The following is a 23954-nucleotide window of genomic DNA, read 5'->3' as shown; positions in this document are numbered from 1 at the left end:
GGGGAGGGGGACACTTAGAAAAACACTTAAGAAACTGGAGAGCTTGACATTGTCATGTAAAGATACTTGCCTTGCAGAGCCCTGCTCTAGCACTGTCCATTAGAGACCCACCTGAACATTCTAAATGGCCTTTCTCATTCCTTTCACATGGCTGTGGCTCTGGACATGACCCAGGATGCACACTAGCCTGGCTGTGGCACCACATGGGACCACAGCAGCACTCCAGGAGCAATGATCTCATGTACCACGAGGGGAACATCTTCACCAGGTTTCTCTACTTGCCCTAACCTTCATTCCAGGCTCAGGAGAAGGATACCAGGCTGGGGGCTTCCATGAGGCCAGGGAAAAATGATGGCAGCAGCAAAATCCCTACAAAACTCACAAACACATCAGACATGAAATAGTGAGACAGGGTCAGGCACATGAGCTTATGGATCTTCAGAGAATTGTGCTGGGTGCCTCTGTCTAGCAGACTGGGCTGCAGCAGCTCAAGATGTGCCACAGAACCTGTCACTGGTTGGGTTTGTGGCTAGTGTGGGACAAGCAGGAGCTCCAGGCACTATTGCTGGCCTCTGGTTGCCAAGGTCAGCTGTCTGTCAGGTCAGCACAGGGGTGCTGAGCCTTTGGTAGAAGATGGGCAAGCTGAAATTTGGGGGGATATTTCCTGATTTTAATGGAAATACCTTGTGCTTCACATGGCTGCAGATGTCTCCTGCCAAGGGAACTTGGATTGCAAACACATGCATTGTCCCCTGGGAAATCCTGGCCTTTCATTAATGCAGGAGGATCCAGCTGCTCTCCAGATGCAGACCAAAGGGGTCACTTGTTTTGGTTGTAGGTTGGAGCCTAACAGGCAGAGACAAAAGCAACTGCTTGGATTTCTGCAGCTGCTGCTGCTTTTCCTACTTCAGAGGGAGAGAGGAGGCTGGGAGACCTCTCACCTTAATGGCACAGGCACCTCAGGGATGGCTCTGAGTGCCACAGGTGGCTTTGGGAAAACTGCATGAAATGAAAATACCAGGAGGCAAATGGAGGGGAGCTGCTTCCTTTAAGTGCACCAGGACAGGTGGGCAACTCACAGCTCCTGGGATGATTTGTGCTGCTATTCCTGTAGAACCCAGGAACCACAATGTTCTGGGGTGCCAATGTTTCAAATATGTACTGTGAGAGAGAAGGACTTTAGCAACCAAACACTTCATGTGGAAGGGAAACACAGGTAAGGGGGAGGCTGTGGTGTGTTCAAGGTCACCTCACAAGCTAGCAACAGAGTAAGGCAGGTAAGCCATAGTTACTGAGGCCAGGCCACTGTGATGGACTCACAGCATCCACCTTGGATGCTGGAAGCCTTGCCACTGCCCAGTATCACAGGATCACAGAATGCTAGAGGTTGGAAAGGACCTTCAAAGCTCATCCAGTTCAACGCTCTGCCAGAGCAGGATCACCTAGAGCAGGTCACGCAGGAATGCATCCAGATGGGTTTTGAATGTCTGCAGAGGAGTCTCCACCACCTCTCTGGGCAGCCTGCTCCAGGGCTCTGTCACCCTCCCAGTGAAAAAGTTTTTCTTTCTGTTCCCATGAAATCCTCCTCTGCTCCAGCTTGCCCCCATTGCCCCTTGTCCTGTCATTGGACATCACTGAGCAGGGCCTGGCTCCATCCTCCTGACACTGCCCTGCACATCTTTATGAGCATGAATGAGGTCACCCCTCAGGCTCTTGGAACCCCAGCTCCCTCAGCCTGTCCTCACAAAGGAGATGTTCCACTCCCTTCAGCATCTTTGTGGCTCTGTGCTGGACTCTTTCAAGCAGTTCCCTGAGGTTTTTGTTGACCTGAGGGGCCCAGAACTGGACAAAATATTCCAGATGCAGCCTCACCAGGGCAGAGTAGAGAGGGAGGAGAACCTCTCTTGACCTATTAACCACAGCCCTTCTAATCCACCCCAGGATGCCACTGGCCTTCTTGGCCACAAGGCTGCATGCAGCCTGTGTCTGGTAGGGGTAAGGCACCAGTGGGACAGCCTGCAGCTCTACTTACCCCTAAGCCAGCAGCCAGCTGGGCAAGGAGTATAAAACACCTTTAAAACTATCTGCTCCAGAAAACACCAATGCTCAAGTGCTGTGGGAGAGCAGTGAACACTTCCAGGTTTTCCAGCATGCAATTGATGTGTACCTGGATTTCGTATTTAAAAGAGGAATAAGCAGTGGGAATTAGAAAGGATGTATTTCCCTGATGTTTCAGACTGCTGATGATAGTTGGCATGATGGGGGGCTCCTCAGCACATATTTTCAATTACAACAATCCCCCTGCCTGCAGCATCCTGTATTTATCTTCTAAATACCCATGAAAAGCTTCCGTGAGCTTGTGCAAATATTTGTCTGCTGTTTGCTGGCAGTCTGGACAGGCACCAAATCCAGGAGTGCAGTGGTACAAGTCAGCTGTGTTCTGCTGGAGTCATCCCTGCCAGAGGCAGCTCCAGCAAACACCTCATCCACAGGCCTGGAGGGCTGCAGGGAGGAAGGGGCCCACATCTTCAACTTGGAAAGGCAGCTGTCAACATCGAGGTGTTTTAGGTCAAAACCAGCAAGGCAGAGTGCAGCAGGAGAGCTTCATCCCCTGTGCTGCTTCCTCAGCACCTCAGAGGTCGGCTGCCCTTTAATTCTGGCTCTGCTCCCTAGCCCTGTATGCTGAGCACATGGCAGGAATGTAACCCATGCTTCAGAGGTCTGGAGTGAAGAGACACAGCCCCATCCCTGTGAGAAAAGAGCAAAGTGTTAAAACCACTCACTGCAGTGACCAGGACCAGCTGGGGAGACACCAGCAGCCCTGATAGCAAAGGCACATCTCCTGGAAGCTTGCTTCTCCCTGTCTGTAGTGCCATGATGACCTTTGAATCAGATCACCCATGTTTTCCCTCTTAACAAGCACAGGAGACATCATCCCAAACCTTGGTTATGGAAGGGGCACAAGGGGCTTGCAGCTGGCCAGGGCTGTCTGGGGCCCCGTGAGCATTGCTGGGCTTTGGAGCACCCCAGTTCTGGCCAAGCCAGAATGAAGCAGCAATGCTGGGTTGGACCTGGTGTGTGCTTGGGTACATGTGCATCATGGGCTGCCCACCCTCTTGCTTCCAGGAACATGTAACATGCCCAGGCCAGAGCCCCAGGGGCTGCATGCACAGCACACTTCTTGCTTCTGCTTCTTAAAGTCATAAAATGCAGCAGACAGTTTTTAGCCTGGCTTTTTGCTGGCTTTCTGCATTCACAGCAGGCTCCAGGACCAATATTCACTTTATTTTACCTCTTCACCAAGAATGTGGGTTTTTTTTTTTCAGGTTCCTCTGCTTGCTTGCTTGCTTTCAGGCAGCAGAGAGATGCTGAATAGCTTATGCTGGGTAAAAGTCACTGGTTTGTCTCTTCAGTCCCAGGCTGGATTGCTGGAACTAGCCCATATTTCTGTCTGCACCCCTAATTGGGAGGCAGGGATGGAGATGAGCAGGGGACTCCAGAGGTGTAAATGGATCAGTCAGCCACATGGCGTCATCTCTGCTCTGTACAAGTGCAGCTGGGGATGTGCTGAGCAGAAAGAGGAAGTTTAATTAGCACATAGTCCTTCCCAGGCTCAGGAGCTAGTGTAATACACAGCCACCTCTGCTCATTTTAACAGACCAGCTGGTGAACTTCCCAGGAAGGTGTCACCCCTCAGCATCTGCATCATCTCACTCCTCAAAATCCAGGTAGGCTGTGTCCATGTCAGCAGAGGGGAGGGTCCCTTTGGTGCCTGCTGAGAGAGGGATGCTCATGTTTCTGGATTGACAGAAGCAGCAACAGACTGTCCCCCTCCATCGTCCTGTGCCATGGACATTGTGCCTGGGCAGGGAGAAGCAGTACCAGACTGTCCCCCTCCATCATCCTGTGCCATGGACATTGTGCCTGGGCAGGGAGAAGCAGTACCAGACTGTCCCCTTCCATCATCCTGTGCCATGGACATTGTGCCTGGGCAGAGAGAAGCAGTACCAGACTGTCCCCTTCCATCATCCTGTGCCATGGACATTGTGCATGGGCAGGGAGAAGCAGTACCAGACTGTCCCCTTCCATCATCCTGTGCCATGGGCATTGTGCCTGGGCAGAGAGAAGCAGTACCAGACTGTCCCCCTCCATCATCCTGTGCCATGGACATTGTGCCTGGGCAGGGAGAAGCAGTACCAGACTGTCCCCTTCCATCATCTTGTGCCATGGGCATTGTGCCTGGGATGTCTTCTTGTGACTGCCGTAAATAGTAAAACCAAGTTGACTTCTCCATCTCAGAGTGTGACATCTCCAGTGTCAGGAAGATTTTCCTGCTTCATGGGGATATGTGGGCAGATCTTTAACAGTGGAGGAGCTACACAGAGCTGAACCCTCTCTTCCCCACAGGCTCCTCAGAAAGACCTTGCTAGAGAGCTGCTGGATTGCAGTGCTCAGCCCTGTTGTCTAGGACAGTGGATGGGGCTGGGCAGAAAAAGTAGGTGCTGCATGGGAAAAAGTTCCCAGCTGTTTTGACAGTTCAAAACAATTATGTAGGGGGCCAATGGAGCTTCAGTGGAGATGGCTGAGCAGACACAGCCTCTCCATTAGCTCCCAAGGCAGCTGGAAATACTCAGTATTAAATCTCTTGATGTCTCTGGTTAGGAGCTATTTCTCTATCTTCGAGAACAGGGCTGGATGCCTCAGACCACCTTGGTGCTCTTGGAAGCTGTTGTTTTGGGTTTTTTTTTTTTTTGAGTCTCTCAGTTTTTATAAAATAAAAGTGGGATGAATGTGTTCATCATTTCCCTCCAGTAAGGGGCTTGGAGTTTCCATCAGAGGGACATGGGCCCTGGGGTCACCTCGTGTGTGCAGTTTGTCCCAGTCACACAAACAGTTTGACATTCAGACTGGGTAGAGTTGGAACTGAACTGTCAGGAAAACGTGAGAAAGCAGCACTGGGTGGCTTCTGCCATTGTAATGCAAACCCATAAATAGCCTTCAGATTTAGCTAATCCATAACTGGAAGAAAATCTGCAACAGCAGACAAGGAGCAGTGCAAGATAACTTTTCCTGTGAGGAGCAAGGGAAGCTGTGGCTGCATCACTTGGTGTTACTGGGGGAGCACTCCTAGGAGGTGTGATGTAGGAAGAGCTGGGCCATACTGGGTGCTGTACAATGCTGGCTGCTCAGAGGCTGAGGACAGGCTCTGGCTGCCTGTTTTGCCCTAGAGTGATTTCTTGTTTGCTTCTTTCTTCTCTCTGTCCCTCTGTCTGTCTTTAATGGTGATACAGTGGAAAGTGAGAAACCTTTGCCTTTTAAACCTGGCTTACTGTCTCTGGAACTGCACTACTATCAACAGCTTCCTCCCTCAGTGATGAAGGAAAGATGCTTAAAAAGGCAAAACTTCCCAGTTCCTTCCATTCTCATCCTGTTTTCAGACACTTAAATCTTCACCACGCTCCCTCTTCGGGCAGAAATTTTCCATGCTGCTTGTCTGCCTAGTGCTGATTTTTGCATTAACTGTGAAATGCTTCAGTTGTGAGATATGCTTAAACCTCAGCTAAACAGGTCAGCTGTTTCCAGAAAGCAAAATTTAGAAGTAATAGAGGGGAGGGGGGGGAGTATACCCAGTTTAGAGATGGGAAACTGAGGCAGAGAAATACTGGGGTTAAATATCAAGCTGTCATTTCCTCAGTGCAGAACGTTTGAGTTTATGAACTGAACAATGTTCTTTTGACAGTTTTGTGAGTGGGATAATACCTAAATAGGAAAATGAGATAACAGGTTTCACAGCTTCTCTGTTGAATCAAAGAAAAACCAAAAACAAACCCAAAAACCCTCTCAGTTTTGCATGTTCTGTTAGGAGAAAATGTCAAAAGCATAGAAGCACATGGCTGGAGAGGATGAGGTTCCCTGCCTGTGGATCCAGCCCTGCAGAGGTGCCTGGGCATCCCATCAGGAGAAAATCTAGGATGCTCAAAGAAGAAGAGATGAAAATCAAAATTTGCTGGCCCACTGTGATCCTGGAGAAGCCTGCTGTCCCATTTGCTTGTAGTGCTTGGTGTCTAATGAACATTTGGAGCTACCAGGGCTTTGCTGGAGGAGATGTCTCAGTGCTAGCTAGTGCCTCTGACACTGAGCTGGAGCACATGCTGCAGGGTGGATGTGATGCTGGAGGCATTGTGCTCCTCACATGGTCACTTGTGCTCTCAGGGCTGGCTGCCTGCCTCCAACACCCAGCTTGTCCAGAGAGGTGGTAGATTCCCCATCCCTGCAACCATTCCAGGGCAGGTTGGATGGGCTCTGAGCAGCCTGCTGTAGTTGAAGATGTCCCTGCTGACTGCACTGACTTGGACTAGATGACCTTGAAAGGTCCCTCCCAACTCAACCCAGCCTATGATGGTGTCCAGTATTACCCTCTGAAGAAGGTGGCAGCTGACCAAACTGTTAGCTTAAATGGAAAGAATTGCAAAAGCTGCTTGGTTGTGAGCTTGCCAAGCCTCTTCCCAGGACACGCTCCAGCTCGTTGGCATGAGAGATGGTTTCAGCTGAATCAGAGCTGTGGGATTTGCTTCCTTCTCTTGCACACAAAAGCATTCACTTTCTGGGCCTAATCATCACGTTTCCCAATGCCAGGCCAAGTGATGTGCTTTCATCTGGCTTGGCTATTGTGCTTAGATAAGTCCCTTGGTGTGGGGGTGCTTGGTGGCTCTCAAACCAAGCTGACACCAAGGACTTTCTGCCTGGCAGCCATCTCGCACCAGGCCACAGACTGCCTCTGTGGCTTGGGTAGAATTTGTCCAGCAGCAGAAGTCTTTGCTCCCAGTTATGAAGTGTGAAGCTAGCAGTGTGTTTTGAAGCAAAAAGCAAGGGTATTTGCATTCTCTGAAAGGTTGGGATTTGCAGTGCAACATCTCCAAGACATCTTCACTGCCCTGATGGAGTCCCCATGGGGGAAACACAGCCCTGGACCTCTTTGACTTGTCCTTGTGGCAGAGCAAAGTGAGAAACAAGGCATCCTGCAGGAATAGCCTTCATGCTTGTGGAGTAATGGGGACTAGGGCACAGAGAGCAGGGCACTGGACCAGCTTCAGAGGTCTTCCTGGATTTTGGCACACTACAGAAACTGATAAATGAGATCTCTACCCTGCTTCATCCTCTTCCATACAGCTTTCTGGAACCGAAACAAAGTACTGCATTTCCTAATGTTAAAGGCATGTTTTCTTAGCCTAATGCCTCAAAAGAAATGAGGCTCAGGTGGTTATCTTCCTCTCATTCCCCTCTCAAGATCTGGAGCTCATGTGGTCAGTTTCCCAAGCGCCCTGGAGGATAAAACAGTTCCTGGAACGTTTTCTGAGCAGAGACATCCAGTTCAGACACCATGCACTTTATTAGCTGTCAGGGAAACCACACCAGTGGGTGCTGAAAACCTACCTTGGGCATCCCAGTTCCCCATGGGCCCATTGATGCTTGAGCCATCACAGGCTCATCCTTGCAGCACCCAGTGACCTCCAGCCCCTGCACGGTGAAGCCGACAGAGAAGTCAGAAAGATGCCCAGGCTTCAGCTCAGGCTTTGTGACCTGAGGTAATCTCTCTCTTCATTATGAGATGGGATTTTAAAACTGCAGAGCAATGGAAAACTTCCACTGGGCAGTGGGAATAAACATAAAAATCCTATTAAAAAAAAAAAATATATATATATACATAAAGTGTGCTGCCACACAGAGGCACTGGCGACAGCTCTCCCAATCCATCATGAATTTTGCAGTTGGTAGCACTTTTATTTTTAATGCCTGACCATTGGAGTCCTGCTAGTGCAGGAGCCTTTTTCCTCTGTCTTTTTAATACAAGCAAGAGCCTAGCTGCCAGTTTTGCAGAAGGAGGCTATAAAAGGTGAAGTAAGTGCAGTGTAAGGGATCTAAAGGCAGAAGGCTGCTCAAAAAAAAAAAAAAAAAGAAAAAGCCACAGTATTTCTTAATTCTTTTTTTAACATTTGGTGTTAGCCATGGCTGCAAACAGAAGTCCTAGAGTGAGGAGTTGAATGAGCAATGGGTTCATTCAGAGTGCCAGGACAAAATGCATGAGTAGCAGATAGAATCATAGCATGGTAGGGCTTGGAAGAGACCTCTGGAGATGATCCATTCTAACCCCCCTGTTAATGCAGGTATACCCAGAGCAGGTTGCCCAGGATCACAATATCCAGGTAGGTTTGGAACCTCCCCAGAGAAGGAGACTCCACAACTTCTCTGGGCAGCCTGCTCCAGGGTCGCATCACCCTCACAGCAAAGAGTTTTCTCCTTAAGTTCAAGCAAAACCTCCTGTGTTCTAGTTTGTACCCATTGCCCTTTGTCCTACAACTGGTCACCACTGGAAGGAGCCCAGCCCCATCCTCATGACCTTCACCCTTTAGCTGCTCTGTGCACATCACCCAGAGTACTCTGCTGGAGTGCAAAACTTGGAGTGAAGGTAAGTTCTTGGGAGGTGATCCAACACACCACACCAAAGAAACAAACCATTTCTCTCCAAGCACCACAGAACAGTCCACCAAGTATCTACAGTTTCACTTGAGAGCTAATCAGGGTCCTCACATGGGTGTCTGCTCACTGTTAGGCTGGAATGAGGGCCACAGGAGCAGCTCCACAGGGTCTCCTTTTTGGAGGAAGGGAATGAGTGCCTGGTTGGCAGTGCTTTACACAGCATCAGTGTGGGAAGGTGAGAAGCATTCCTGCTATGGAACTCTGCATTTTCCAGTTGTTCCCTCCTTAACTTTAACCCTTTCAGGAGAAATCTGAACCCATTTCAGTTAGGTACAGAAAGCAGGGAGGGGGTAGGGGGGAAGTTCTGGTGGTGTTTCACAACCTCAGAGCATTGTGCATGTTTTCCAGTGCTGTTTCAGAGGGAGAAGACTCCCTCCCAGGACTTTGCCTCCTGCTGAGCAGGGGACGTAAGACTGAGGGGTCTCCAGGGTGGCAAACAGAGGCAGAAAGTTGTCACTGTTTTCCCACTGTTGTGCAGACCCACACCATCAAGCCTTGGTCAAGGCTGCAGACCAGCAGGTTGTCCTTTCCTCCTTTCTGTGACCACCTTGGCTGCTTGCAGAGTGCCATCATCTGGCCAGCACCATCCCAAAGGTACTGCAGGAGTGCCACCTGGAGCACCAGCTCACACTACTGACAGCAGTTTGCAGTGCTCTGGCAGCAGCAATTCGATCTTCCCTTGGGTCTCAGCCAACCTTTGTTGTCCTCCCTGGAACTGGTATTGATTATGTGAGCTCAGGAGCCAATTATGGCCAATATGATACTCACTACCTCACATCCCAGGGAGGCTGCTTTGCTTCAGCTGTAGCTGCCAAATGGGCCAGCGAGGCTCTGGACAGACCTCTGACCTTTCCACTCACCCAGGCTGTGAATAAGCAGTTTTAACTCATGCCTGAAGCTCACTTGACATGGGTTGGTTTGGTTTGGCTTGAGCAGGAGTTGGGGAGTGCTGTGTCCCATGCTGTGTCTCTGTCTGCCAGGTGGCACTGCAGAGAATTTTGGATGGGAGAAAATCTGTGCCAGTAGGGAGTGGTGCCATGAGCTATTGGAGCCCATCAGCAGCTGATACCAAGTGTTGAACTGCCAAGCAAAATCAGATGCAAGATGAGTGCTGTTCTTGGGCTTGCAGGGTGATCACATCTTGCCTGGCTTGGTGAGGTTCTGTGCCAGCTACCGTGGATGAAAGGGTGACTGGAGTCTATGAGCCTCCTCTGCTGGCCTGTGATGGTTGTGATGGTGGGCAGCAAAAGAGGGTTGTGGGGGCTGCAGGCTGCTGGATTGCTCCTGGGTGCCTGCTCCTGGCCTCCAGTTTGCAGTGTGTTACACAGCAAAACCACAACAATCCAAAGGCTTCACCCCAATGCAAATTCAAATCAAAGATCCTGATCACAACCACTTGACCTTGAATAGCCTCCACCACCTCCCTGGACAACCTGTTCCACCCTCATACTAAAGAACTTCCTCCCAATGTCCAATCTAAACCTACCCTACTCCAGTTTCAAACCATTGCCCCTTGTCCTATCACTACAAGTCCTTCTGAACAGTCTCTCCCCAGCTTTCTTGTAGGTCCCCTTCTGGTAGTGGAAGGCTGCTATAAGGTCTCCCCAGAGCCTTCTCCTCTCCAGGCTGAACAACCCCAGCTCTCTCAGCCTGTCTTTGTAGGAGAGGTGCTCCAAGCCTCTGATCATTTTCATGCTCAGAAGCAGGAGTGACCTGTGCTCCAGTAATCCAGCTGCAAGAGGATCTTGAGAGCCCAGCAGAGATTTCACCTGGTCCCTCATGGTGCAGGGACGGGGGTGCTGCAGAGCTGAAGCTGTGGGGTGTCAGGCCCTGTGCCCTCCTGGGGCAGAAGTGGTGGAGATGGTGAGTTTGGTTGGGTTGGTGCTGAAACATGGGCGATTCCTCCTCTTGCTGATGCTTTATTGCCTGGCTCTGCCTCTCTGAGTCTGCGTTACCCTTACGTCAGATGTTTTTCAGCTCTCCTTGGGTTTGCTGCCTGTAGCAGCTTCCTGGGCAAAGCACCTTCCCACGTGGCCTCTTTGATGCTATTTAGATGAATTTGTTGAGCCTCTAGCCTGGGTTTGTTTCGTTAAAATCTGAGCTGTACTTTTCCATCTGGCTGCTTAGGGGAAACAGTGTCCAGAATTGGTATTTCAGTCACTTTCTGTGTGGGGTTTGGGTTTTTTTGGGGTTTTTTTTGGAAGTTAATTGAATTATGAGAAGCAGGTTGCTTAAGCAAACACGGTGGCCCCTGTCACACTTCATGTGGCCTCCAGAACACATAAAACCAAACACAATCAACACTTCCCAGTAATTACAAAAGCAATGGACACACCACCCTTTCTGCCCCCTGAGGAAGAGGTTGATGAGGTCTTCCTGGGGCAGCTCCTCCAGCGTTGCTGCTGCTGGAGTGAAATGTGATCATGCCTCCATCCACGGTGAAATACAGCATCTTCCATCACAGCCCTGACCCTCAATAGTATTTAAACTGGTATTTAATGAACTGCAGCACAGCAGGAGCATTATCTACTCCATGTAAAGAGAGGAGAACGAGTCCTTCCCTCCTCTCACTGCTGATAAGGAGGCACTGGTGGAGCTGGGCACATCTGGGACCTACCCACTGCGGGTGGAGCAGAGGACCCCCGGAGCACAGGGAGCTGCCCATGCAGCTGGGGCAGTTACTGGGGCAGCCACAGTGGCAGAGGCTTTTGGGGATGAGTTTGCAGAGAGCAAAGGTGTCACTTGACCTTTCTGTGATTTAGTTGCCTGGCTGCTCCGATGGCTTCGGGAAATGGAAGCGAAAATAGCGGTGACGTGCGGGTGGCCTCCTCTGTGCCTGCCTGCTCCCTGCTGCCAGGGAGCAAATCCATGGCCAAAGAAGGAACACATCTTTGTTTTCTGTCCTCCTCCTCCTTCTTCTTCTTCTCATTTATTTTGCAGGCAAGGAGGAGAAGTGGGAATAGAGGAAAAAAAGACGTCAGCTGCTTATTAGATGAGCAGCAGTTGTTTTGAGCCCTAGCTTCTCCATGCCAGTTGATGCAGTAAGCTTTGTCTTGGGGGTGCTTTTCTGCTGCAGAGGGGTGTCAGATCAGAAAACAGTATTTTGCTGCAATAATTTTCTGCAAGGCAACCTGCACTGGTCTCTCTGAGGTAACATGCTGTTGATTAATGCCCAAACTTACCCACTCTCCCTGGTGTCTAGTTTTCATTCCATGTCAGCTCTGATTATTCAGTAAAAAAGAAACATTGGCCTATGAAGCTAAACATCAAAATGCAGAAGCAGAACCCTCTGTGTCCCCACTGTTTGCAGTGTGTTTGCTCAGGGTTATTTTTATGCCACACACAATTGAGGTTGTCGAGGAGAGCGAAATGAGCAGTGTTTGTTGTTCAGTCCGTTTTGGGTTGCCACTGCTGTCACTGTCTCACAGCAGTGGTGCCTGGGGATTCAGGGGCTGTGAGGTCATGGATTTATTACATGGTGTCTAGAGCTGTACAGGAGCAGCTCCCAAAGGTCTCACTGAAGGAGAAGGAAAGGATACTGTCTGGAGGAGTCAGGAGTGGGTGCACAGGACAGGACACATGGGTATGGAGACATGAAGTGGCTTGTCTGTGGTGCCAGGACACTGGCTGCAAGAGCAGCACTGCTGGGATTTCTGCTTTTGGACTGCTGGGCTGTATCTAACCCCTCAGCAAAGTAGGAAGGTTTGTGCTGGGACCTCTGCCGTGTCTTGGATCTGAACTTCCGCTGCCTGGCTCTGCATCTGAGGTCAGGTTCCTTGTGCCAAGCAGATTTAACTGGGATTATGCATTTGTAAGTCTGGATCTGAAGGGTTTGTTTCTATAATTTGCCAAACCAGAATCCAAAGTCCACTTTGAAAAGTTCATGCCTTCGTTCCAGAGTCCCTGTGTGGTTTTACAGGCTGTTAATACGTTAAGGTTTCTATGAAAGAGTTAATAATTTGTATTAAATGGTTTGGCAGCAGATTGTTAACTACTTAATGACAGTGGACTAGAAGCAAAGGGAAGGGAACAAGGCTTGTTCTAAAAAAGATTTCCATTACCTTAGTATGTGATCACCTTGTGGTCTCAAGTGTATTTGTTATAACATCCATCCTGAACAGAGCTGTGCAGCTCTTGTCTTCTGCTTTGGAGGTGGAGGCAGCAGCCTGCAGGTGCTCTGCATCTCCAAACTCCTGGGCTAGTACCCAGGCTGCTCTGTCAACCTCCCATCTCAAGTCCAGGACAGCAAACTTTGGGTTTAGTGCAGAACAAAGGAAACAAACCAGAAAAGCTCCAGTAAAGTATTTGGAGAATTATGTGAGTGAAGAGATTAAAGTCAAAGACCTCAGGCTGTTTCCATGTGGGGATGTCAGCAGTGCTGGACCCCAGCATCCAAGCAAATCACTGAGGCTCAAGTACTTCCTGTGTTGCCCTTGAAAATCTGTATGAGTCCTGCAGTGGATGTGGATGCAGATGGTGTGCCTAAGAAGCAGCACAGTACCACCCTGGGAAGCCCAGGAGGTTGGCTGGAAAAATGGGCACTGGGGTCACATACAGACCAGATGGTGGACCTGGCTCTCTCTGCCTCTAAACCCAACCTCTGTCCTCCCCCTCTGTCTCTCTGCAGAGCTGCCCTCCTCGGAACACTTGAGCGTGGCCGATGCAACGTGGCTTGCCCTCAACGTGGTGTCTGGTGGAGGTGGCTTCTCTGGCTCCCAGCCCATTGGAGTGACCAAAATTGCCAAGTCAGTAATAGCACCACTAGCTGACCAAAACATCTCAGTGTTCATGCTCTCCACCTATCAGACGGACTTCATCCTGGTAAGAGGACACGAGGGGAGCAGGTGGAGTAACCTCCTCCCCCAGATGGAGGTTCACTTGGGTGGTTTTGATGACATTTCTGGGGACAGGTTGGTTGAGGAGCAACAGAAGTACCAAAGTCTGCTCTCTCCAGAGTTCTGTGCCTTGCACTTAGGCTCTCTGACGTTCCAGGAGCTTTTCCCACGGGATGAGGCATTTGTTGGTATGGATTACCTGGTATCTGAAGAGAGTGCTGAGCCCACAGTGCAGTCTCTCCCTTAATGGAGGCACTGGCAGCATTTCCCACCACCACTCAGACAGTGGTTTTCTGAGAGTTAGAGGAACATTGTGTCTGCTGTCAGGTTGGCTGATGGTGGCCAAGAGGCTCTGGAGCTGCTTTGGGGATAGACAGACAGACTGTGTGCTCACACACCAGGCACAACCACGTAGGCTTTATTCCTTAGGAAAGAAGGCTGAGGAACAGGCAGTGCTGAGGTCTAGAAGGGATGATGGGAAAGAGGTGGAACATTCCCTCTTAGAAGTCTCCACACTTTCCACAGTCTTAAAAGCCCTGTGGTGCATAATCCCACTGCTGTTGGCTGTGATATCCCCAAATGTGCTTCTCTAGACACATCCAAATGGTCACAGGATCACAGGATGTTAGGGGTTGGAAGGGACCACTGAAGATCATCAAGTCCAGCCCCCTGCCAGAGCAGGACCAGAGAATCCAGCACAGGTCACACAGGAATGCATCCAGATGAGTCTTGAAGGAGACTCCACAACCTCTCTGGGCAGCCTGTTCCAGTGCTCTGTGACCCTCACAGTGAAGAAGTTCCTCCTCACATTGAGGTAGAACATGTAGTTTCTATCCATTGCCCCTTGTCCTCTCACAGGGTGCAACTGAGCAGAGCCTGTCCCCTCCCTTTTGACCCCAGCCCTCCGATATTTATAAACAATGATTAAATCCCCTTGGTAATTATCCTTAGGCATTTGCTGGCTCAGGCAGGAGTGATGTGTCCTTCTCTGTGGCCTGAGCAGCCATTCCCCACGCTCCCATGCAGAGTATCCTCACTTCTGGTGCACAGCATCATGAGCTAACCCTGCTGTCCCTGCAGGTACGTGAGCGAGACCTGCCCTTCGTGATGCACACACTGGCTGCTGAGTTCACCATCCTCAGAGTAGTCAATGGGGAGACAGTGGCTGCTGATGACCTTGGGATAACCAATGGATTTGTCAAACCAAAACTAGGTAAGGACTCATGGGCTCATTTTGCCGAGGGACTTGGTCTCCATGACACACCTGGAGGTGGAAGTGTGCCTGCCACCCTCCTTCAGTGCTCTGGTGAATGTTTGCTCTGTTGGAGGGTGCCTGAGACTGTCCCAGAGGTTTGAGTGGGTGCTTAGCTTTCTGAGCAGTGCTGAGTTTGAGCCTTTTAATGCTGGTTTCACATCTCTACAGGAGCCATGCCTGGTGTAGGGTGGAAGGTGAGAGTACAGTTCATTTCAGATGCACAACTAACATTGTCTGTAGCCCCTGCTTCCACATTCCAACATTTCAAAGGGCCTATGCAACAGCTTGCTGAAGTACTGCAGAGAACACTGGTGTTCAACTTTCACACTTCAATACCAGTCAGCATCAAGACCACAAGGAGCCCAGGGCTGTACAGAACCTTGGGATGTTTCCAGTCTAGAGGAACAAGCATCAAGCAAAGGGCAGAAGCAGGAATAGGAACTATTTAAGTACATATGTTTACCTGTGTGTCATTTTTGGGCTCAGAACCAACCAGAGCAGGGATCAGTTGTTCTGAGGTGCCACTCAGCATTGTCACTTGACAGTTGTAAATGATCTTCTGTAACAAAGTGAGCCTTAACCTAAAAGCATAAAGGAAGGGCACAGTGAAACACACACTGGTTATGCACAGGTATGCAGTTTGCTCTGTTGATCTTTTGATAGCTTCATGCCTTAAATGCCAGCTGCTTCTCAGCCCCTGGTCACTGGGTCTCTGCCAAGCTGCTGCCTGGCAGCTGGTTTGGAATTTTTTGTAGATATTATGGCAAAATAGGCCCCCAGAAAGGAGGGAAAAGAGTGGGTGCTGCCATCACCCACAGCCAGAGACAAGCCTTCCACAGCCCTGCCTTTAGCTGCTGGAAGGCTGAATTTATGTCTACTGGTCAGTGTGTGTTGGCACCTCCTTTAGCTTGCCCCTTGTCTCATGTGGATGCACCCAATGGCCTGAAAGTCCCTACAGTCTGAGAGCTGACCTCTGCCCTGTGTGGGTCAGGGTACTCAGGAAGATCTCACCCTCTACCCTGGGGAGAACACCACAGGAACAGGTTGTCCCCAGGCTCCTTGGTCTGGCCTTCAGCAGCCTCCTCACAAACATGCTGTCAGTTTTCTCTGTGGCCACTGCTGGTGCATGGATAGCATCTGGTGGGATGTGAACCTGCTGCAGATGTGGCTTCATAGCTGTGTGTGGTGTGTGTGTCTCTTTCAGTTCAGAGGCCTGTCATTCATCCCCTTTCCAGTCCAAGTAATATGTTCTGCGTCACCAGCCTGGATCCAGATACCCTTCCCACTGTTGCTACACTCCTAATGGATGTCATGTTTTACTCCAATGGGTAGGTCCTGGTGAGGGAGACAAGCTCCTAGGGGAGATGGGGCTGGTGTCTGGAGGCACAAATTCGTATAACTCCTCCAGGATGCCCAGGATTCTGCTGCTGTGGTGCTCTGCACCTAGGGAGGGAGGTTTCAGAGGCTCCAGAGGGTTGTCCTGAGAGGTGGAAGCTCAAAGAAATGCCCTGGCTCTGCCAAGCTGAGCCTTTTCAGATTTAAGCCAAGTGCAGCAATGCAATCAATGTGCTACAAGGATGAACCACTGCCTGTGCTGATGACCATCAATGCCTGTGGCTTCTGGCCCACAGCCAGGAGGATCTGGGGACAGGAATGGGAGAGTTTTGTCAATGTGGGGAGTGGCATTTTTTGACCCTGCAAAATCAAAGCAGTGAAAAGCAGTATGATGGGATAGGACTTGGTGTCACTTCCCTAAATTGGTGTAAGAACTTTTCTGGTTTCACTGGCTCTGTTTTAAAAGCCTTCCCTTGCTCTTCCAGCCACTGTTAATGCTCTGCTCTTCTCTTCCTCCAGAGTAAAAGACCCGGTGGTGGGCAACGAAGACTCGGGACACATTCGCTTCTTCTCCTTTTCTCTCATTGAGGGTTACATCTCCTTGGTCATGGATGTCCAGACACAGCAGAGGTGAGCTTTGATCTTAGAGTCTCCTGGGTGCCCAAAAAGCATCTGGGATGTTCTCAAAGGAGCAGGAAGCAGCTTGAGCTCCTCTGTGTTCGTTGTTTGGGAGCCTCATCGCATGGGTGTCATTTACCTTCGCTTTGAGTGAAGCCTGTCGTTCCAGTTCCTGAACGTTGGGCTTGTCTGTCCAAGCCCCCAGTGAGCCCATGAGCCAATCCCATGGAGGGTTATCTCACTTCTGAGAGAGGAGCACTGGTGCAAAGTGACCTTGACATTTTTATTCTGTTGTTCATTAGCTGTGCTTTTAAGAGCAAAACTAAACCAGCTCTGAGGTGGGTGGTTGTAGTTGCACTGCTAAAGGCCAAAAGTAGGGTGTGGACATCAGGGATGCTCTCCCCCTGCTTTCCTTTTACACATGGCTGGCCTTGGTGCAGAGTCTCTTGTGATGCTAATGTACTGAGTCGTGCCTGTGCAGCAGGAGCCCCTGGCTCGTTTGTCTGGCGAGGAGAAAGTCAACGAGGGAGCAAATCTCAGCCTGTTTGTGTGTGTTCTTCACATCACAGAAGCCTCTGAGGTCTGGAGGCTAAACAGGATGCTGTACTGAGATGCACTGCATAGGTTTGCTTTTGACACACAGTGCAGTGTCTGGATTTGATTCTTGCCTGCCCTAGGGACTTGTTTGAAAACTATTAATTGCCCTCTTGAAAGTTTCTTCAGCCTTAATTGGAGAAAAATCTCTGTCTGCCTTCAAGAGAGGCTAGAGGGTTGGAGCAGCAGCCTGGTGCTTGGGGAACCTGGCAGCCAATCTCCTCTCTGTCTCAGACTGCCTGCTTCACCTGGGGGCAAGTCTCTTAGCCACTTGTCTTCTTTCCCCTCCTAAGAAATGGGGATCTCTGCAGGGATCCCAGGGCTGGTAAAGGAAAAAAAGCACTGATGGTGCTCAGCCACAGACACAGTGGTCACCTTTCACATTCCTGAGAGAGGAGGTATGGAACAGATTCTGTTCCTGGGGTTTCTAAGTGCAGCCTTCAGATGAACAGTCTTGATCTTTGCAAAGCTGGGGTATGGCCTGTTCCTTAGAAATCTCTTTCCATGCCTCTCTGGGTGCCTGAGCACAGTTCCAGCATCATTTGCCATAGGACCCCTGGAGGTGCACCTGTCCCACTTGCCTGGAGTTTCCTCAGTTTCACCGAGCTGCCCCCGTCGCTATTACTGGCTGCAAGGAGCACAGGGGATGCAGGAACAGCAGCATCCCTGCAGGCAGGATCTGACACACTGCTGTGTTTTAATTGCCACGTTTGGTGTTCCTTTTCCTTTTACAGATTCCCTAATAATTTGTTGTTTACAAGTGCATCTGGTGAACTCTGGAAGATGGTGCGGATTGGTGGGCAGCCCCTTGGCTTCGGTAGGTGAACATTTGGAGGATCAGTTGGTGCACCAGGTAGTCAATCGCCTCGGGGCCTTCAAGGATGGTGGAAAAATCCATCTGAGGCTGAGGCTGAGGCTTTTTAAGAGCCAGCAGCTTGACATGACTTTGCAAGCTGAGATTTTCAAACAGGAGGAGTCTGACTCCTACCTAATAAGTCAGACTTCTAAATATCCTCCTGAAAGCGCTGCCTGCTTGGCAGCTCCATCTAAATTGCATTCATCTGCTGGACTTCAGCAGGAGCTACAGCTGGGCCTCTGTTGAAGTGGCCAAGAGGAAGGCCTTGTGGATTACTGAAACCAGTGGTCAGAAGGCACTGTCATACTCCAGCACAGCCCTTGGGCAATGCTGTGGCTTCAGTGGGTTTAGCACTGATTTGCTGCAGTCCTTTTCACAGAGCTGTTTCACACCCAGCACTGCAAACACTTTTCTCTACCCAGAAGAATGCTGGACCTAAGCAGCACAGGGCAAATGCCTCCCATCTGCAGGAGTGATCTTGTTATTTTTCTGCCCACTGTAATTTTAAGGAGGCCAAGCTGAATGCTGGAACAAAAGCTCAGTCTTGAGAAAACACTGGGGCTCCTTCCCCTGGGCTCTGAAGCAGTTACAAAACACAGGTTTCAAGAACGTTTCTGAGAAGTGTTTGGTCAATTTCTGTGTTTAATGGCAACTTCCACAGCAGACAACCAAAAGTTGTGCTTCGTGTAGCTTAGAAGCACAGCATGGAGAAATGGGATGGTGTGTTTCATTGATCATCAGGACACCCAGCAGTCCCCTAAAGATGCAGTTTAAATATGACAGCTTACAATCAGCTGGAAAGGCTCAGTTAGGAGCAGTGAAACTCAGATTTCATTTGGAAACAAGGTGCCATTGATCTGCAGTATACAGGACAGATGAACCATTTAAATTGGCATGAAATCCTGGCTGAGGGACTCTGGTGGTCTAAGAACAATGTGTCCAGGCTGATGAGCTGAGCAGCATCTCCTCTCTCAGAGATGCAGAGCAAAGTGTCTAATAGCAACAACTAAAGGGAAAAAATGGAGATTAAGAGACTGGGTTTGATGCTTCCTTCCTGAATGTCATAAATTGCCTTTCTTTGGACCTCTGAAGATCACTCCAGTGCTAATTTTTGTGCATTTGGAGGATTTACAATTCTCTGTAACAAACAAGAAGGCAGTAAGATCAGATGTGCAGTGTTATCATGGTGGCCCAAAGAGAAAAGAACACATTACTGCAGAGATCCCTTCTGATGGGAGTTTGTGAAGGTAAGCTCCTTGGGCAGGCAGGGGGCTGGTGAGACCCAGGAGTCTTGTGAGGCTGCCAGGTGCCATTCAGTGATTGATTATTTCTCTCCCCCACAGATGAATGTGGAATTGTGGCTCAGATTTCTGAGCCCTTGGCCGCAGCTGACATCCCAGCCTACTACATCAGTACTTTTAAGTTTGATCACGCTTTGGTGAGTATCAAGACAGCTTCCCTGGAGTAGGGGACATCTTCCTCCCAGGAGAAGACTCTTGAGGAGAACATAATTTCCTATCTGGAGAGCTTGTGGGAGTGCCTTTGCTCTGAGTAGCCCAACAGATGCCTCTCTGCAGCCTCCTGGCTGTCACTGCCCTGGGTCAGAGGTTCCTGAGCCAAGCCCAGCCCTGTCCCAAGGCAAAGCTGTGTTAGGGAGTGTCATTCTTGCAGGAGGCTGGTTTGTATCCTTAAAGGCCTGCAGCAGTGGAGCAGTGGACCTCCCCAAGCAGTCCTTTCCACTGTGTCACTATCTTTTATTAGAAACAGCCACAAACTCTCTCTGTTTTCCTGCAAACACAGTCAGAGGCTCTCAGGAGGGTGCCTCAGTCTGTCTCCCAGGAGCAGACCCCTGCCTTCATCTCTTGGTACCTATGCAGCCCTCACCTTTGCATTCTGAAACCTATCTGTGAGTCCTGATAAGCTCTTCTGTGCCTGCATCCTCCTCCTCATGGTGTAGGGCTTTGGCAAAATGGCACCAACTGGCAGCCCAGGAGGGGATTGTGAAGCAGAGCAGGGTGTTGCCATGTTTGTTCTCATGAGTGCAGCTGCAGCACAGCCCTCAGCATGAGGCTTGCCAGTCGTGCCAGGTTCTCTTCTCTTGGATACTGCTGGGTATTTTGCCTTTTAGGAGTACCTCAGCTCTTCCTTTGGATGTACAGGACACCCTCAAAAATGAGCAATTTCCTTGAAAAGGGAAAATTCCTATCCCAGTAGCCATCAGCTGGCTGGCATCTGAATTGGAGCCCATTCCCCATGTCTGAGGGAGGGAGTCAGTAACCTGTGTGCTAACAAAACTTGGTGCTTCTGGAGTCCTCTCCTTAAAGATGCCCTTTATGGCATTATCATTCTCCTTTCATCACTCTCAATTCACTCTTCAGACCCTCCTTTTGAACTGCCAAAGCTCCAGTGAGTTCAAGGCAGGTTTCTTCCAGCTGATGGCTTTGGGTTTTCACAGTTGGTGTGAACCATTTGCAGCCTATAGGTCCCATGTGTGTAAAGAGTAAAAGCAAATATTATCCCAGATAGCAAAGGTCAAAGTGTTATATATGTTTGTCTTATTTTCTTGAATATTAACTGTGCTGATAAGATAAGCTAATAAAACACCATTTTCAAATCAATACTGTTAGCTCTGCCTGGCATTCCTGCCTGCTGGGGTGGCCCAGGTGCATGCTTGCTGTGCAGAGCACAGGGTGCAGAGTGCTTCTAGTTGTCAAGCAGCATCTGCAGTGAAAAATACATATTTCACTTGAAACTTCTGCCATGCAATTATGATGACCCTGCAGCCAGCTCCACCTTTTAAGTGTCTCTTCCTGCTGTGTCAAACCCTGTGAGCAGCTGGCAGGGTATTAGTTGGGCAGGGCACTAAGGGCTGCAGATCTTCCTCACTCCCAGCAGTGTTTTAGCATTTCCCCTGCTACTTGCTGTTTTCTTTTCACACAGGCTTGAAAGCTTTTCATCTGGGCAGTGCTGTTCCAGCTGTCAGATCCCTCCACCATATGGAAGGTGCATTTCAAGCCCTCCTTTGTTTGCCTTTGCTCTGGGTATGGTGGCTGGGCAGTGTGCTTGCTGGCTCCAGGTTGGTTTGGTTTTGTTGGCCAAGACCCTAAGCTCCATTTTGACATGACTTTGCTACACAGACACCTTGACTTCTAGTGACATTTCTCAAGGTCTAAGTGCATCTTGAATCCTTTCTCTACATCCTCCCTTTCCTTATTTAAAGTTGTTCAGTACTTGTCAACAATTTAGAAAATCTTGTGGTTGCCTTTGACCTGCTCTTTCTTCTCCTGTACATTTTAAGGTGGATTTTGTTGGTTATTTGTTTTTTTGTTTGGCCTGGGTGTTCTTCTGGTCTTCTTGCAGTGCTGTAACTGTGTTTGGCCTGGAAATCAGGACCATGGTTTAGCACCAGACTTGGTAGAGTTAGATAATGGTTGGACTTGGTGATCTTGAAGGTCTTTTCTAACCAAAATGATTCTATGACCTGTGCTTGAAAAAAAAAAACAATTCCTGAGATAGTCTGAGATGGGAACCTCTAGGTCTCTGGTGTGTCCCTTGGGTGATAGAAGGTCAGGCTGGAGAGAGCTATGGTTTCCACCTCCCTCTAGAGAAAACAAGTGTGAAGAGTCCCTTTTCCAGGTGCTCTGCTCTCACTGCCTCATGCTGAGAGGCAGCCTCATGCTCTTCTTCACCAGTATCTTGCTTTTCTTCACCAGCATTTTGATTCTGAAGCTGTGTGGGGCATACTTTGGAGCTTTAGTTTTTTCCCTTCATGGTAAATGCTTTGATCTGCCCTCCAGCTGACCACTCAATGTATTGCACCACATCCCCTGGAGCAGGGATCTTTTATAAGGGGCAGAAAGGGGGAGGACTTCTCCACTGAGGGCAAACTAGGATGTGTCCTACAAATCAAAACTGTTGACACATCCACATCTATCCTGGAGAAAAGCCAGCCCAAACACTTGTGGTGTGATTGAGACCATTTCCTTGATGTTAAAGCAGGCAAGCATTGTGCAGTGAAGGGAAGCTCAGCCCTCTCTCTTTAAGTCAGAAGGTGGTTCCATGCAGGTCAAAGCCAGCCATCCAGGACTGGCCAATTCTGCTTCCTCCCTGCTTGTGGACTGCACTGCAGGAGCATCTGGAGAGACCTGCTGATCATCCATTGGGGCTGGCGAAGAGAAGGTGTTCTGCAAAATTGATTCTGGTGTCTTTTCTCATTATCTTCTGGAGAAGCAAAGTGTCAGACAGCTTCTTCCACTGCAGTGTTCAGTGTACTGGGACAAGTGATGGAGGGGAGGCAGTGGAGAGGCCTGCCTCAAATCTCTCCCTGCAGTGGAGATTTGCTGGGCTTTTGTTCCTCCTCCAGAAGAATTTGCTGTGTGGTTATTTTAAGATCATTTTTTCCCTTTCCTAGCTGACTTGTGTTCACACATCATCAGAGCTAGCCACTCCTAGCCCATCTTCCCACTGGAAAATTGAGTGTTTCTCTTGTTATCCCTCACAGGGGATTCTCAGCCTGGTTGTATTTGCACTGTCTGAGCTCTGGCAGGTGTCCAGTGAATCCAGGTATTGTGCTCCTGGCCAAGGATTCCAATACCTCACAGAGGAGACAGTCCCACTTCAACTTACTTAGCATGAATTATTTTGGCTTCTTGCAGCAGCTCACAGATAATTTACTTTTCCCTCTGTCCCCTTTCCACTTTCCAAGAGCTGTTGGCTGCCTGTCCCCTGAGTGTCTTCTTTAGTTTATGTAATGGTCAGATGCCTCCTTTCTGTCTGATGGAACTTCACTGCTGATATCCTTCTCTGCTGGGCACAGTCACTCGGAGATCTTTTGCATCTTCTGCTACAAGAGTTTTTCCTTGCAGTAGGTGTGAAAAGACACCCACCAATAGTTTTGTATATGGACTTCTGTGGTTAAGTCTCATCACAAGACTGGATAAGAAAGCTCAGGTGCTGCACCACACCATCTGGCACCCCCCACCACAAGCAGCTCACAGTTCTCTTCTTCTTTTGATGAACTTGTTGCCCTCTCAGTCACTGGGGTCTCCCCACCCACACTTATGGATCCCAAAGCTGTAGCATTGCTCAGAGAGCCTCTTGGAGCCCTTAGGCATCCCCATCAGCATGCAGGAGTGAACTCCAGGTGTGCAAATGCTTTCCCAACTAAAGGAAGGGAAAGGGGAGGGGAGGAAGAGGAGGAGGAAAGGAAATGCCCAAACAGTTGCCTCCCCAGCAGCACCACTATCCAGCCAGCAAACCAGCCAGCTCCTTCTTACAGTGTTTGCTCCTAGGGGGGCCTTGGGTTGATGCTTTTGATCCAGAGGGTGTCTCTTGTAGGTGGATTCCTTTCTCCATGGAGAAACAAGAAAGGCCCTGGCTCCTTGGGGCTTGTCTGGCTTGATCTCCTACCTCTCCTTACCTTGTCTGGCTTTTGCTACAGCATTACCTTTCTTTTTTGTTTTCTTGCAGGTACCTGAAGAAAATATAAATGGTGTGGTCAATGCACTCCAAGTCAGTCAAGCTGAAAAGCATTAGAGATCTTCTGAGCTGGTTCCAGATGCTTTTTATTATTATAATTATTATTATTATTATAATTATTATTATTATTATTCTTTTTTTTTTCTCACAGTATTTCTTGACAAAAAAAAAAAAATCTGATTCCAGAGAGAGTGACATGAAAAGAGACTGTGGAAGGTTGAGCAGAAACAGCTCCAATAAGCCTTTGTTTTAATTATTATTATTATTATTATTATTATTGTTATTTTATTAAATTTATGAATGAGGGGCAGGAGGAGAGGGAGTGCAGAGGGTTTCCTGGCCTTCAGCTCCAAGGTGAAGTGCGACCTGCCTGCTGTGGGGGTGGAAGGAGCTGCTGGGGGCACTCGGGTGCCTCCCCCTAGTGAGTGCTCTGCTGAGGGCTGGG

The 23954-nt window shown here is 49.4% G+C and overlaps 1 protein-coding gene across 1 annotated transcript in view; it reads left to right on the top strand.

Annotated features, from left to right (window-relative positions):
* The window catches only part of CASTOR2 (cytosolic arginine sensor for mTORC1 subunit 2), a 126848-nt gene extending 103266 nt beyond the window's left edge, over positions 1 to 23582 (top strand). The window contains exons 3-9 of the mRNA XM_054394227.1: positions 13166 to 13359; positions 14454 to 14586; positions 15833 to 15956; positions 16483 to 16593; positions 17910 to 17992; positions 19375 to 19469; positions 23501 to 23582. Coding sequence (XP_054250202.1) covers positions 13166 to 13359; positions 14454 to 14586; positions 15833 to 15956; positions 16483 to 16593; positions 17910 to 17992; positions 19375 to 19469; positions 23501 to 23566 — 806 coding nt within the window. The 3' untranslated portion in view covers positions 23567 to 23582. The remainder of the gene's footprint in view (positions 1 to 13165; positions 13360 to 14453; positions 14587 to 15832; positions 15957 to 16482; positions 16594 to 17909; positions 17993 to 19374; positions 19470 to 23500) is intronic.
* Positions 23583 to 23954: the final 372 nt, after the last annotated feature.

Source organism: Indicator indicator, chromosome 30 (assembly GCF_027791375.1).
Source record: "Indicator indicator isolate 239-I01 chromosome 30, UM_Iind_1.1, whole genome shotgun sequence".
Taxonomy (NCBI): domain Eukaryota; kingdom Metazoa; phylum Chordata; class Aves; order Piciformes; family Indicatoridae; genus Indicator; species Indicator indicator.
Note: the sequence above shows the minus strand (reverse complement) of the source record. Positions and strands in the feature narration are given on the sequence as shown.